Genomic DNA, 16,960 nt, shown 5'->3' on the forward strand with positions numbered 1-16,960 from the left:
TCAAACAATCAATACACAGTGTACCATGGGAGTAAAATCAGAATTACACAGAGGAAGTATGTGCATACATGTACATGACAATGTCTGCATGTTTTTTTTTATACAACATAATATACCATTTTATGGAACGCTGCCCCTAGTATTTAAAGGTCAAGCCCACCCCAGAAAAATATAGAAAAATCAAACAATCATAAAGCTGAAAATTTCATCAAAATCAGAAGTAAAATAAGAAAGTTATGACATTTTAAAGTTTCGCTTATTTTTAGAAAACAGTGATAAGCACAACTCAGTGACATGCATAATGTAACTGTCATTTGCACGTACCAACCATGATGTGCATATACATGTAACTGTTATATGAAATTAAGCGAAACGTAAAAATGTCATAACTTTCTTCTTTTACATCCGATTTTGATGAAATTTGCAGTGTTATGCTTGTTAGCTTTTTCTCTTTTTATTCAAATCAACTTTTTGTTGGGGTGGACAAGCAAATATGTTTGCCTGCCATACAGGTCTAGCAATATTGATGATTGATTTATCAGATGTCTTGGTGAGAGTTACTCACAGATTATCATACAAAATGGTGCTCAGAAGTCACAAAATTTTTAAGCCCCCCCCCAAAAAAAAATAAAAGGTTCTGGCTCCTAACAAGACATAAAATTGCTTCCCCCCAAATCTGGGTTGGTTGGCGAAAGAGCGGTGCAGAAGTATTTTCAGGTTTTACTTTGGTGCTTTGTATTAAATGTGAGAATAATACTACTAAAACTACTATGTAATTTTTCATTACTTGTACACTACTATTAATTGTCTTAATTGTTTATTGATCAGAATGTTTTCACTCTTTTTCTTTGTGCTTTACTTTAGATTCGGATACTGATAGAGCTACTTTGGCCATTGGTAATCTTCATTATTCTTGCAGCAGTCAGACGGGACGAACCACCAGAGTTCAGACATGAATGTAAGTCTCTATTAATAGATCATTCTCAGTATAAAACATGTTAGTATGGAAACCTAGATAAATAAAAAAAAGTCCCCAGTGAAAAGGGCTAAATTGGTTATGCAAACATACATGTACAGCTGAGGCCAAAAGTTTATATACACCCATGGAATTCAGTGAAATTTGTTCGCTTGCCAAACATCATAAAATTTACTATATCTTCAGAAATATAAATACTACCATGACGACTTTGGTATCAGATGAAAGAACGTATACTGGTATAGCTCTTTCACACGATTGGGATGCCATTGGGATTAAAGTATATTTCAGGTGGAATTTTCTTTGAAGAAAAAAAGTAATATTCATGCCAAATGTATTCTATTACAGTTTGTTATATATTTTCAAACATCGTTTCATAGAAATCTATAAATGTCAAATCTATGATTTATATTCCATTTTCTATCCTGATATGTCACCACTGAACAAAAAAGTGTAATCTGAAATGTTTGTGTAGAGAAGTAACTCACACAAATATGAAATGTTTTTGTCAAGTTTTATTTTTAATTTGTCTAAAATATAAAGATTTTTCGGAAAAAAATGACACCTAAATATTTTTCAGCTCCTGATGATAAAGCAATGTGATGAAGGGGCATGACATACTCATTTGTTTCATATCATATTCGTCATGATAGCACAAATATATTATAAGATACATGTACAGTAAATTTTTGTGATGTTTGGCAAGTGTCAACTTGGGTGTTTGTAAACTTCTGGCCTCAACTGTACATGTATATATATTGTTCTTTGTTATACATTGTATATGAATGGATTGGGACGTGTTCCCCATCCCTACCACCCAACAGAACAAAGCACAATAAATTTTTGCTTAAAATGTATTTCCCATCTTTCCAAAAAAAAATACAACACTTCATGTAGGTGATGCTTGATCATGTCAGGCTCAAATGTTTAGTGCAATGATATTGTATATTTTCTGTGCTCTAGTATTGATTTATTGATTCATTTATTCATTCATTTGTTTATTTATTTTTATTTATTTTTTATTTATTTATTTAATTATTTATTTATTTATTTATTTATGTATTTATTTATTTATAATAATAATATACAGTTCTTGTATACAGTAGCGCATATCACATTATGAATAATGTCTCTATGCGCTTCCAAAGGACTTGGATATTATTATCCCAGCTGTAGCTTGGCAGCCGTAATTACTAAGATTACAGCGCACACGCATTTCAAGGAATACATTCCTGCCATTCACCTCACCTGGGTTGAGTGCAGCACAATGTGGATGAATTTCTTGCTGAAGAAAATTATGCCATGGCTGGTATTCGAACCCACGACCCTCTGTTTCAAAGTCAGAAGACTATCCACTGGGCCACAACGCTCCACATTATTTATTTATTTAGTCATTCATGTATTCATTCATTTATTTAATTACATTGTATTTTAACATCTTCCAGCACGATGAAGCATATGTAGGCCTACATGTATAATGCAATCACTGTGCACTGTAATGCGGCCTACATGTATTACAGGACAGTACAATGAGTGTGCACTTCATATAGAATATTACGGAAGCTTTCAATCCATCTGAGGTTGAATCACCTTGTCAATGACACCTTGAATAACTATCATCATTATAAACAAAAGTACATGTACACCCGGATGTCAGGAAAACGATAGACTAGTCAGAAAACTGGTGTTTGCACCAGTACATGTGTATTCTGCCCATAAAATTGATAATTTTTAAAGCTAAATTTCTCTCATCACCCAGCTGGGTTCAACACAATCACACATTCTTTTTAATTTTGATGTTGATATTGATGATTGCACTATGATGGAGGTGATGATGATGATGATGATTATAACAAAGATGATGATGACGGTGAACTGATTGTTGTGATGTGGTGGTGGTGGTAGTGATGATGATGATGATGATCATGATTATAACAAAGATAATGATGATGGTTAACTGATTGTTGTGATGTGGTGGTGGTGGTAGTGATGATGATGATGATGATGATGTTAATCATAAAAATGATAGTGAATAGCCCAGCTGCTAAATTGTACTCCGGGCATTGTACATGTACATGTCCTTAGTGGTCTTCATTAAAAAAAAAAGGACAATTACAAGCAAATTTATCAAAGTCGCTTGCAATACATGTATGTCAACATACCTACATGTACTAATGTAAATATTTTGTTTACTATGAACAAGGACACAATCTGTGTCACGCAACATTGATTTTTATTGATTGCCGAGGCCATGCATATGACTACACAAAAGTGTTTATCTTTTCTGTACAGTATTGTGTACTATAACTGGGTTATTTGATGTACATGCATCCCTACAGTTGTACATACATGTACTTATGTAACTATAATTGGATCTGGGTCATATCTATATTGATTGGACATGTAGGAAATTACCAAATCCCACAAGTGGACCTGATATGAACAGTTAAATTATTTATAAAAAATATAAATGAATGAATTAATACATTAATAAAGACAATGCAAAGTAATAGGCCAAACAAATTATATACTGTAGGCTTTATTGATACCATTTTCTGTCTTACGTACTTTTCTGTCTTTTACTTTTTCTGGTCTTTTCTCATGATTGAAGACCCATTAGTGGAGGCATAGTAATAGTTCCTATCAAAGCAATACCGGTAGTACTATCAGCACTATTAAACTTTGTTATATTCTGTTTTTGGTAATTTTCATTTCAGGAACAGGGGGTGGGGGGGGGGATAATGGTCAGTGTGCTGTATTATGCCCCGTAAAATATGATTCAAAAGTTCATTTTTTCCCCTTCAGTACTACTGTACAGGTAAAGGTGTACTCTTATATTCTTTTTCTATTTTTGGTAATTTTCATTTCAGGAGGGGGGGGGGTGGATGGGCAGTGTGCTGTATGCCCCGTAAAATTTGATTAAAAAATCATTTAATCCTCTTAGTACTACTCCAAAAGGTGTTCTCTTCTTCAATCCCTTCAGAAGGCAATTTCTTAATTCACTTTCAAAACTAAATTTTATCTAAATAAATGCTCAATTCAATTAAGTTTAAAGGTGTCATTGAAATACTCAAACAAAATGTCTCGAGTGTAACAGCATTATTTAAATGTGCTTCTCCCTGCATTAATTGATTCACATCGTGCTGCTCTCAACCCAGGTGAGGTACGGTACCTCGCAGAAATTTCCTGAAATGCTTGTTGGCTTGTACAAGGCTTGCTGGGCTGAGCTTGGTAGTACATGTACCATCCAATTCCCTTTGAAAGTTCATGTTTACGTGATGTGGGCGCATAGTGGTCTAGTGGTTCTGGCTCTCACCTTTCAAACAGAGGGTTGTGGGTTCGAATCCTAACCATGGCGTTTTTTCCTTCATGCTGCACTCGACCCAGGTGAGGTGAATGGGTACCCGGCAGGATTAATTCCTTGAATGCACGAGCGCTGAAAGGCAGCTCGAGCTAAGGCTAGGGTAATAATAATGATAACAATGCGCCTCGGAATAGATTGTCTCTAGATAGATGGCGCTATACAAATGCCTATTATTATTATACAAAATTTGAATATTATTACTATTATTCTTGTTTAATTCGTTCAGTTTTTGTAATGATCAGTTTTTTCCCTCTCTCGTTTTCTTTCCAATACAGGTCATTTTTCCGCCAAAGCAATGCCATCGGCCGGCATGGTACCTTTCCTTCAGTCTCTCATGTGTGATACTCTAAACTCATGCCGAAAAGAGGAGTTGGAAAGTGATGTCCCAGGGAAGGTCAATGACTTCTCACAAGCAAAGTAAGACAAGTTCCCCACTTTGATGGTATTGGTTAAAGGACAAGTCCACCCCAACAAAAAGGCGATTTGAATAAAAAGAGAAAAATCCAACAAGCATAACACTGAAATTTTCATCAAAATCGGATGTAAAATAAGAAAATTATGACATTTTAAAGTTTCGCTTAATTTCACAAAACAGTTATACATGTATGCACATCCTGGCTGGTATGCAAATGAGGAGACTATGACGTCCTCCACTCACTATTTCTTTTGTATTTTATTATATGAAATATTCTAATTTTCTCATTGTCAAGTGATACAACGATCAATTCCTCCCTGAACATGTGGAATTAGCATTGTTTAGTACTCATGGTTCAGTCAAGTTGGTCCTTATTGTCAAATCTGTAAAAAAATTGAATATTGTATAATTCAAACAATAAAAAACAAAAGAAATAGTGAGTGATGGACATCATCGACTCACTCACCTAGTTGTGCATATCACTAGTTTGTGAAAAATAAGCGAAACTTTAAAATGTCATAACTTTATTATTTTACATCCGATTTTGATGAAATTTTCAGCACTATGCTAGTTTGATTTTTCTTTATTTATTCAAATCAGCATTTTCCTGGGGTGGACTTGACCTTTAATATTTGGTTCGACTTAAAAAAAATCTGAGCTGCAAGGTCCCATTTATCACCTTTGCAGGGAAAAGATACACAGGGGCTGGGGGCGATTTAACCTCTGAAATGCTCAATAAAGCCCTGGAATATCCCCATTTATTGCAAGTTAAAAGCTTATCCAATTTTGCAGATTTAAGCAATAAGCTGTGAAAACTAGCCCCCCCCCCCCGGAAAAAAAATGCCTGTACCTTAGTCTGTATGTTCAGTATGTTTTTAGGAAGGCATTTGTGTGCATTTAATTTCATCTCTTATAAAAGGTCAATCTGTACCAGGACAATACTGTAACTTTATCATTCTTTCATCAAAGTAAGCAAGGACCTATGTATTTACTCATCCAAAAGTTAATGACCCCCAATGGAAAGATCAAACATGCATGATCCTGATTGTGTGCCTAAGGAGGAAGCGAAATGTATACTTTATTTCATTTCAATGGGCTGACTGTTTTATTACTGATATCCATTTATCCAATAAACTTCCCCACAACTTCCTGGATTTTGATTTCATTTTAGGATCAGACACTACTGATCCATTTTCATTTCATTTTTTCATTTCATTTCATTTCATTTCATTTTTCATTTCATTCATTTCATTTTCATGTACAGTGTATAAATACATGGTTACGGTTTCATTGATGGATCGGGACAATTGAGTAATGTTCAATATTGAATTGTCCATTTAATACTGTTGGTACCAAGAAAAATAGCCATAGGTCAAATAGATTATAAAAGGAGAATTACACCCAGTCGACCCAGACGTCAACTTAAATTGAATGAAAGTAAAAAGATGAGAGAAAATGTATTATAAACAATGAAAAAAATCCATAAAATAATCATTTTCCCTTTATTACTTTTAAATTTCAATTTTATGACTTCATATGCGAACTGTTCAACTGTACGCCATGCTCATTAAAGTCCATAATAATGTCCATACAATGTACATGTAATTTTCTCCGAAAATTGAAAATGATTTCACCCATGTATTTGATATATCATGAGGCACATTCTTGAAAAACAACTCTTGTGTACATAAGAAAATATTTACAGTCATGAACCATTAAAAATGTGGTCATTTATATTGCTTGACAAATGGGGCATCTGTTCACCAATGATGTCACAAAATAAAAACTTCAAGACGTTATAACTTTTCTATTCTTTTATTTTTGTAACTTAATTAATTTGATGTCTGGTTGGACTTTCCAGAATCTTGACTTTTGATTGGATCATGTCTCTCCTCTTCTTTTATTTTCACAGGTTATCAATTCTTATAGAAGACATTGAGAAGATTCTAGGAAACAAGACGTTTGTAGATGATGTAGAGAAGATTCTGATCCAGCTAGGGGATCTGGAGCGCCAGGGAGACTGGTGGAATAGGGGCAATAACTGGTGGGAACAGGCACAGGGGCAAATAAACACTAGCGGCCCTTCATTACCAGGTAACTATGGGAATTTCACTGCAACAGTTGGGGCATTTCTTTTTGATTGTCTGGTAAACTGTTTCATTAATTTATTTGTCAAGTTTAGCTAAATACTTTAATAGGCAATCTCTCATTTTCCCCAACTATTTAGCAGAAACAGGGGGTACCATGACATTTGCTCTGGCGATAATTGCTCCACTGTAATTTCCACTTGTATACAAATGGAATGACCAAATTCAACCCTGGAATTACTCTAGACCTAACATGAAACCCTATTGCAACCCTAATCCTAGCCCTATCTTAGACAAAATAAAGCCCGAAGCAATTGTCGCTGGAGCAAATGTTGTGTCACTGAAACAGAGATGCAGGTGAAGAAGGTATGAAAGAGAGAAATTAATATACAAGGTGTTGAACTGATAGTATGAGAGCATCGGTATATAATATGGACAATTCAATTTGATTTTTCAGTCATCAATTAGATTTAACCAGGGTTATATCTAATTGATGACTGATTTTTTAAAATGTTATTTCCTTTATTTTCATTTTTATTTATTCTGGTCCTGTCCTTTATTGCCAAACTTTCCCCTCTCTCTCTCTCTCTCCAAATCACGCTCTTTCGCTTCTTCCTGCACAGTCATATTTCACCATAAACAGTAACACCAGGTTTTCATACTTTGCTGATACACACATGTATCCTCTGGGAGCAAACCTTGCATGGTGTAATCACTGCCTTCCCTTCCCCTTCCCTTCCTCTGTGAATCCCAGAAGTCAATGGATTGACAACCCGTATTAAAATTCTATATATTTTCTGGAGTGAAACCAATCACTTCATCCCCCCCCCCCCCGTCTTGTTCTAATGAGTTGCAACAGGTTCCTTCCATTCTTCCATTATACAGTATCTAATGAACCAGATGATGTTGTTTTTTTAAACCTCTTTGATTTTTTTTTTATACATGTAGAATGTTCTTTTGGCCTGATCTTTTTATTATGTATGTAAAATGATGAAAGGTGGCAAATAAGGGCCATATTGGTAAACTCCAATTAAAATAAATTTACCCCCCCCCCCCTCAAAGTGTTGGTGTATGAGAATGTGTATGTCCTAAACTGTATGATGTGAATGATTTGGGGGGAAAATGTATATTTTTTTTATCTATAAATTTATGTGATTTTACATTGTATTTTGGTCAAGATCCCATACAAAATGAAAACTGCATTTATTTCTACCGAGGGGGGGGGGGCTGTATAAAAGTGTTACTCAAGCATGGAATGGGCTGAAAATTTCAAGATATCATGAATTTTTTGTAGCTTTTTGATAGCCAATCATTACATTTGTTTTAAGAGTCCTTTTTAATATTAAAAGAAAATGAAAACATTCCTGAGAGAGAATGCTTTAAAAAAATCAAATTCAAATTTTCACAAAGAGTCAATGGATGAGAAAAGAGTCACTGCACTTTTTTTAAAGCTTGAAAACGTTTGGTGATGCTTCATTATTTGATTTACAAAAATATTTAGACATCCTTTGAGATATGAAAATGAAAGAGAGCCTTTCAAAAGTCTTTGAGAAGCTGGAAATTCCAATGTGTGTCTTTGAGAAAACTGTTTCTAAATCTTCAGTAGACCCTCTATCTGATTCTTTATCATCTAACGGAGCCGGCACAAAGTCGAAGAACAAAGTGAACTGTTCATATCCTGTTTGTCTGTTCATCCGACTTTGTCAAGGTGAATTTTGTTAGCTTGAAATTATATCTCCACTATCAATAGTTGTTTTGCTTTGAGTTAATATTTGATATTGGGCCATTGTAAAGTGGAGATTTATACATCAAATGTGTTTGAGATATCAAGATAGCTGATAAGAAAAATAATTTGAGATTTGTTTTTCATCATCTTTAACCTTTTAAAGGTCAAGTCCACTCCAGCATGAAGTTGATTTGAATGCTAGACACAAATGGAACTTCGTATTGTTTAAATATTAGAAATTGGATGTACATGTAACATCAGAAAGTTTATTTTTAAAGTTTCACTTAAATTTTTGATTTCAGTTTATTTGTAACACAGGTGGAATGCAAATTGATTTTTTTTTCATGAAATATTTCAAGTTATATTTTGGAGATCTTGCACAGAAGTTCTAACTTTATTAAGAAATAAAAAATAAATGTAATATTGATTCCCGCATTCCATACATGCATATCACTGTATTTGAATAGACCATTTTGTATTATTATTGTTTTGTGAAAAAAAAAGTGTAATGACCCAGCCCTTGTTTTATGCACAGTTTATTTGGAAAAAAAAGTGGCATACCTGATACTTGATTTTTTTCATTGGCTTGATTTTTTTTTACCTTGTACAAAAGTAATAACATTTCAATTTACTATCATTATTCATGTTGGAAAATGAATAAGGTTATAATGAAGAAATTAAGTCTCTGTATAATAACACGTAGTCCTACATGTACACAATCCTAAATTTGATACTGTTTTTGACACGTTTATGAATAATATTTCATTACTGTAGATTGTAATTTCTCTGTTTCCATCTTTTGATGTTTTAGTGCATCGAATATTGATATTTCATACATCCTGACCTGAACATTTGTAATCAGTAACCAAACAGAGAAGAAGTCTGATGGCATTATTGAGTACAAAACTAGCTTGATTTTTATATCAAGAAAGGTGATGCAAACTAATCATACTGCAAGTCAGAAAGTGTATTCAAGATGGATTTATTTCATGTGCATCTGCGAACTGTTTGCCGAAGACCGAGAGGTGTGTTCATGAGCGCGTGTGCTGGAGTGGTATGAAATGTTCCGGCGCGTTTTCCTGCATAGGATTTATGGAGTAGCAAGTACAAATAAAGATCTTCAAATCCGTCATAAAATTGTGCCGTACTGTATGGTAGGCCTTTTGTCAGTTGGTATTTTAATGTAAAATGTAAACATGGCTTAAACAGTTTTTGTTTATTGCATTCCCACTATCTGGCTGGGAGGCGGGCGGTACTATACATGGATATGCTGTGTGATGTTATCCTAATATCTCAAGCAAGCGTTCTCCAGTTGTTGGCTTTTGTGATTCTTACACAGTTTTTATTTATGTAGGCCCTAAATAGGCAAAATTAAATTACATCGAAGTAGAAATTTTAGTATGGTTTGACTTGCAAAATTCACAAAAATAGAACGTATATTGGAAAATAAGCACATGTACATGTAGAGTACCAGTAGTTTTATTGGGGCATTACATTAGATTTAGACAGCAATCCCTGAAGTTTCTCTGGAACATGAGATTAAAAAAAGTTTTGATTTTCTGAACTCATTTGCAAATGTTTCTTTATTGTTTAAAAAAAAACCAAACAAGATTTACTTTGAATTCTCAAGGCAGCAACAGCAAGTCAAGGTGCACCTTCACTTCCCATGTGAATATTACGTCTTTAAAACATGAAGTTGCTTGTGTATGAACACATCCTAGGGACACCTCAATTCCAGAAGGATGATATGATGCATCTCAATCCAGACTAAATAAGAGTCTTCCTATGATAATTGAGGGATGGTATTCTTGTCGCCTCCATGGAATGACATTTATTAGGAATGATTTCAATGTTCACAGACAGACAGGAGACAGACGTTTGACTTTGAGATCATTTTGGGGCTTTTAACATTTAAAAAAAAATCTATTCAAAATACTATGATAACCCTTATTATGCATCTTTTTACAGTCTCATTTCAGTAATTGTCTTTATATTTGTTTTTATTTATGCCCATCCCAATCTTTTCTTCTTCTTTTCCCTCATCATGTTCTTTGCTTGTTTTTCATTTCCATATTGATTCTATTCTGTTCTTTCTCCCTCCCCATGTACACCTGAATATCGATTCTCACTGAATTTGAGATTTATTTAAATCATATTACGCACCAGGATCCTTTGTTACACAACTTGTTCTAATAACAGTCCAACAATTTCAACAAAATTGGTCTCAGCTCATCAGTGCCACCTTTCGGTAGCTTATAACAGTATCAAACAGTAGCCTTGTACTTGACAGTGTTATTAAGCATCTTGAAATGGGGACGTAATATCTCTCATTTAATATCAAACATGTTCAATAAAAATTCATTACAATTTCAAAAGCAGAGATCACAGTATCAAACCTGTAATGTATCTTGTACTGTGGTGATAGGTTGCATCCACTTCACACTTTCATACACTCCAGAGCTCTATAAAACAAATGCCATTATAATGCCCATTAATTTTACTTTCAGATGTTTCATCTTTAAGTGGTTTAATAGACGACCCAGATGCGGTGCGTAGATACCTCAAGAGCCAAGTGGGTCTGTCACCCGATGTTGTCGATGCCATCCTCAACTCGAAACCAACCCCTGCTGAGGTAAGCAAAAGCAAAGTGGCACTATAATGCCGCATTAACAGTGTGCACAGGGCCAGGCCAAGCTTGGGCGAAGTTGAAGGCTAAATTTTGAGCGTTTACAATGAGGTGCTCAGCTCGGGCTATCTTGTTTACTGTGGGGGGGCTCAAGCTCGGGCTAAATTTTGTGTGTTTATGAATAGTACATGTACATGTAGGGTGCTCAGCTCAGCCTTAATTTGAACTTTCAATATTTTGTTGGAATGTGCCTTGCATGTACATGTATACACTATACAATCAGTATTTTGGGGGTGTGCGGTCCTATGGAACGCCATGTTAAACTATTTTACACGAAAGCGTGGCTGAGTCAAGGCTTGGCCCCACCTGTGGTTACAGTGAGAAAAGGCTGAGCTGAGACACAGTAGTCTCAGCTGCAGCAGCTGCGGCAGTAACTACCTCCAAAGTTTGACCAAATGTGTTGCTGCCTTTGGCCCCACATTAGGCCTTTCCAGCATTTTTCACCTGGCCAAGCGGCTCCTTGAGCGACATTTTTTTCTTAGCTGTTCAGGTCTGATTTTTTATCAAATGCTAAAGAGGGTTTCTGCTTTTGTTGAAGAAATGATAACCATTTATAGTTCAGCTTTGCCATTAACTATTGAAATGTTGCTGGAGAAGATGATCCATTATCATACAAATTGTGCACACAATTTCAAACAGATACAAGAATATGATGCATTTGCCATGCAGCTGCGAGTATTCTCATTCGACACTTACTACTCATTCCCTAAAAAAAGACTAAACTGGGACGTAGTAGCTTAAAGATTACCCTTTACCTGTAGTTCACTTCCATCTGTGATTAGCAGCATTGAAGTTACCGTTTACATACATGTATGATATTTTGGTTGTACATGTAGGTTGCACCAGGGTAAATAAGACACCGTTCTCACTACCTTTGTAAAACTAGTTTACTGGAAACTATTTTCGCGGAAACTAGATTAACGTGTAATGAGAACGGTCGAAGTGATCTTCCGAACCGGGTCATAAAATCACTTCACGATATAGTTTTCAAGATCGCTTTGCCTCGTTAAACTGGTAATAGAGTAAGTGATGACACAACCGTTCTTCGGGAAGAGATCTTCACACATTTTGAGCATGCACGCTACTCCACACACTGTGTGTAGAATGCCTACGATGTGGTTTCAAATTTTGTGCGAAACATGTTACCCCACTGTGAGTGTTCCCGTAGCAACAAGATCGCTTTATGTTGAAAACCACTTTCGGGTGATCAAATGGGAACGCTAGCAAAGCAATCTTCCAAACTGGTTTCCTGAACCGGTTTCCAGTAAACTAGTTTTAGAAAATATATTGAGAAAGGTGTCTATCATTCTCATTTTCAAATCCACATTCACAGCCGCTTTACGGAAAACAATCTTGTTGCTATTGGTAGGGGAAGGCGGGATAAGTTGTGACACTTTGCATTTTGCATGTTAGAGTTGATATGACTAATAATCGTGTAGAAATAATTACCTTGCCTTTGAATTTAATTCTTGGGAAATGTTTTTCACCTATATATAACTTTCTACCCCCACACTGAAAGTCATTGTCACCTTTGAAAAAAACGATGTTTAATGGCTCAACTTGCCCCATCTGTGGGGTAAGTTGTGCCATTTTCTGGGGTTGAGCCACAAAAACTATGTACAAAATGTATCCAGAAAGAACCAGCATGTCAGTGTTTATTTGAAGTCTTTTCACTTGCTAATTCTCTATAGATATTAACATCCTCTAAAAGTAAAAGCACTGTCATGTGATTTTGCTCCTTTCTGCCAGCATATCAATGGCTTTTTAAGGTTTTTTTTTATTATTATTCATTAACATACATGTAAGAATAACCATGGCTCAACTTGCCCCATGTTGGCTGGCTCAAATTACCCCAGCCTGAACTTAATGCGATATTTTCACATCCACACATTTCTTATGCATTCATCATGTAAAAGACTATGACAAGAATTAGAATCCATACCTGGGCTATTAACAATATTGTTCTTAATTATTTATTATATTTAAAGACGTGTTTGGGTAAAAAGCACTCATCTATTTCACACCCTTTTTTACTTTTTTGGCTGAAATTTGTATTTTTCCCTCTATAAAAATACTTTTTGTTTTAAAGTTGAAAACAATGTGGTGGGGTTGAGGGTTATGTAATGGGTCATCAAAACATGACACCACCACAATGTCTGACTCATTCATTATTGGCCTGGGGGTGGTGGCTCAACTTGCCCCTATGCTCAACTTACCCCGCCTTCCCCTACGCTCTCAATTTTTTGCAAAATTTGAAACCGCAGCATAGGCATTCTACATGCAACATGTGCGAAGATCGCTTCCCGAAGAACAGTTATGTCCTTACGCCAAAAAAAGTTTAACACTGCAAAGCGATCTTGAAAACTACATCGCGAGTTGGTTTTCCAAACATGTTTGGAAGATCGCTTCCACTTCTGCTCCAAGACCGTTCTCATTACACGTTATGTTTCCACTTGTTTCCAGTATTAGGACGGTAATGAGTACGGCATCTCAGTCAAATCTTTAACATTCATTTGATAAATTAAAAGTGTAATCCATTATGTATTTCATAATGTTCTTTCTTTTCTCAATTTTCTCAAAAAAAAAACTTTAATCCTGGCAGTTTCAACATTTTAATCACCCAGAGGAAATAATCAAATAGGAATTGCAATTAATGAGTAGGTCAAGTCCCATTGAAGTACTGTATGACTACATATATAGCATAGCTTCTAATTTATTATGGATACTTATATAACACAACAATTATCCTAATTACATTTCAATGCTTAATTTCCTGTTAGACTAGCATGAACTCACATGGGAGATATTATTCCAAGGAGCTATTTTTAGCAGTGAGGCAACTGAATGAAATTGACTGGGAAGTACATGTACACATGAATGAGACTCGGCCAGTGATCATGCACATTTTTTTTATTGAGTACACATTACCGGTACATACATCTACGAATGCTAATCATGCTGAGTACATATACCTATGGACCTACATGTACATGTGGTGACACAACATTTGCTCCTGCGACAATTGCTCTGGGCTTTTTTTTGTCTAAGATATACATGTACATGTAGGGTTAGGGTTGCAATAGGGTTTTATTTTACATGTAGGTGTGGTTAGGTTTAGGATAGGGTATGTACATGTAGGCCTATAGTGTTAAATCCAGGGTTCAAGTTTGCGATTCCATTAGTGTGTCGAATTCATAACAGAGCAATTGTCGCCAAAGCAAATGTCATGGAAACCTGTATTGACCATAAAGTTTTTGTTACAACCGTTTGAAGGATTGATTTTTAGAAACCATCTTCTAACATATTTTTCCATAAAAATGAATGTTTTCAACATTAAGATTTGATAATACACCATACAGTACATCTACATCCTGAATTCAAATAGCAAAGATCATAAATTTGTTTTCAAATCTAAAAGCGAATTTTATAAATTTGTTACCATTAAGAGAAATAGAAGTAAAAACTTAATATTGGCTTTGATTTTTGTACTTTTTAGAAATATTTCTTACAAATATTTCAAAATGATCATCTTTTAAATCTATTAATGTTGACCAATCTTTAATATTACCTGTACCTTTCCTTCCTGATGAATCAGGATATGCAATTGGAAATAGATCCAAGAAACGAAAGAATAACACTGGTTGAACAATAGGAAGGAAATGGGCGTGATGAATTTCTCTGATTGCCTACTTTCTCTAGGTTTTTAAATTGCTGGATAATGTGATGAGTACTTGTCATGTTTAAAAGAATGATGATGATTATAAGTGTATAAAACAGGATGTTCGTTGTCTTTCAAAAGGTTTCGCAAGAATTGTGTAATTGCCAAACTCACATAACAATTATCGTCAATCAATTCAAAGGAATTGTATGAAATGGTATACATGAATATTTCTTTATTACATACATGTACATGTAAATGCAATGTTTTTTGTGTGTCAATTTCAAAGTGTATCATGCAAAAAATAATACCAATAATATATCAATAGCGCATATCACTGCCAAATGTGTCTGTATGCACTCAATTGGATATTGATAAATAGAGTTTACAGTCCCTTCCCTGTGAAATTCTCTCCCTGCCTCAAAAGCAAGGGACCAAAAAGAAGGAAGTTACATTTAAAAAAATAATTAATTTCACAAATTACTCTGATAAAATATTGGAGCCTGTTTTATTCAAGGACATTACAATCATGTAGTCTTCAGGGAATAAGTTTGCTTTCAATTTGATTCACATTTTTGGTCAAAGAGAGAAGCTCTCATGATTTTGTTCAGTCCTAACATGTATTAAAATACAAGAGATGTATCTGCAACACAAAATACTTTTTATGTACAGTAGCAGTCTTTGAAAAATGTGGAGCAAACTGCGATGCGATACCAGGAAAATTATTCCCTGGTCTTTGAACATGGAGAGCATGTACACATCAATCACCATTATCTTTTTATCCTGACCTACATGTATAATACGTACGTCTGCATGTATTTCAATTTACCAAGTATCGGTGCAATATTGATACTTAAATATTAAAGGCTGTCAACCAACACTAGAGAAAAATGTGTGAGTGACGTCAAATTTTGACGTTCATGTTTAAAACCCTGGAACAAATTCTTGACACAATGCCAAGTGGAGTGTGTAAGATAAAGGTAAAATGCAGGTACAGGCACAGGTGTCTCCCTCAACTTCCCTCAGACAATGAACTTGATCTACTTTCATAAAGCTTTTTTTTTGTCAGCGTCGGTCCCTGTATAGATATTGATCTGTGATAGTTTGATATCTGAATGGAGGTATTTCCAGGAATGAAAGGAAAAATGTTGTTTTGAGCAAGATGATTTGTTTAAAGGGATGGTCCAGGCTAAGAATATTTATATCTAAATTATGAATAAATAGAGAAAAATTCACAGAGCAAAATCGGATAACAAATAACGAAGTTATTGAATTTTAAAGTTTATCAATATTTTGTGAAAACAGTTATATGCACATCGTCATGAATATTCATCAGGTGGGCTGATGATGTCACATCCCCACTTTCCTTTTTCTTGTTATTACATGAAATCATAAATGTTTCATACTGTGTAAATGATGTGTCTCCATTATGATGAAATAAGTTGCGGCAAAATGCACTTAATCAGTTGTCAATCCAATTGTTTTAGTTCTTGGTAGAAAATTCTTGAATAAACCTGATTTCATATAATAAAATACAAAAGAACAAGTGGAGATATGACATCATCAAAAACTAATCCTCTTGGGAAATAAATATTTTGTTTTATAAGATATGTATTTACAACGTACATGTGCTTTAAAAAAAAATCCATTGCAACACTTGTATGAACGACTGATCATGCATTTTGTGCAGTTTCTCTCAATCCGTATTGGGGATTTGGAGGCTGAGTGGGGGAACTTGATATGCGCACAATTATCCCTGGGATACCAGGAAAGGAAATTCGGTCTCGTTTATGGATTTACATCCCTCACATATTGCCGTGAAATATTGATGATTGGAGCTCTGAAAAACAGGATGAACAGACATATTGATGAAAGTGATATATTGCATCCCTGTGGATCCAAGATCAAATTTGTTATCGTTCCTCTGGCTTTTTAAGAAATTCTATTCTACGTGACATGGAATGTGGTTTTGAAGCAAAGAATGGTTAAAATGATTTTTACTGCAGATTGCTTTGTCATGTTGTCCACCTCCTCCTTCTCACCCTGCC

General features: G+C 34.9%; 1 protein-coding gene across 2 annotated transcripts in view; it reads left to right on the forward strand.

The window, feature by feature from the left end:
- The first annotated feature begins 868 nt into the window (after positions 1 to 868).
- LOC129270858 (phospholipid-transporting ATPase ABCA1-like) overlaps positions 869 to 16,960 on the forward strand; it is a 67,451-nt gene continuing 51,359 nt past the window's right edge. For both annotated transcript variants that reach the window (XM_064106841.1, XM_064106842.1), the window contains exons 1-4: positions 869 to 958; positions 4,616 to 4,757; positions 6,668 to 6,849; positions 11,076 to 11,200. In XM_064106841.1, coding sequence (XP_063962911.1) covers positions 4,636 to 4,757; positions 6,668 to 6,849; positions 11,076 to 11,200 — 429 coding nt within the window. In that variant the 5' untranslated portion in view covers positions 869 to 958; positions 4,616 to 4,635. The remainder of the gene's footprint in view (positions 959 to 4,615; positions 4,758 to 6,667; positions 6,850 to 11,075; positions 11,201 to 16,960) is intronic.

Source organism: Lytechinus pictus, chromosome 11 (assembly GCF_037042905.1).
Source record: "Lytechinus pictus isolate F3 Inbred chromosome 11, Lp3.0, whole genome shotgun sequence".
In the NCBI taxonomy this organism is placed as follows: Eukaryota; Metazoa; Echinodermata; class Echinoidea; order Temnopleuroida; family Toxopneustidae; genus Lytechinus; species Lytechinus pictus.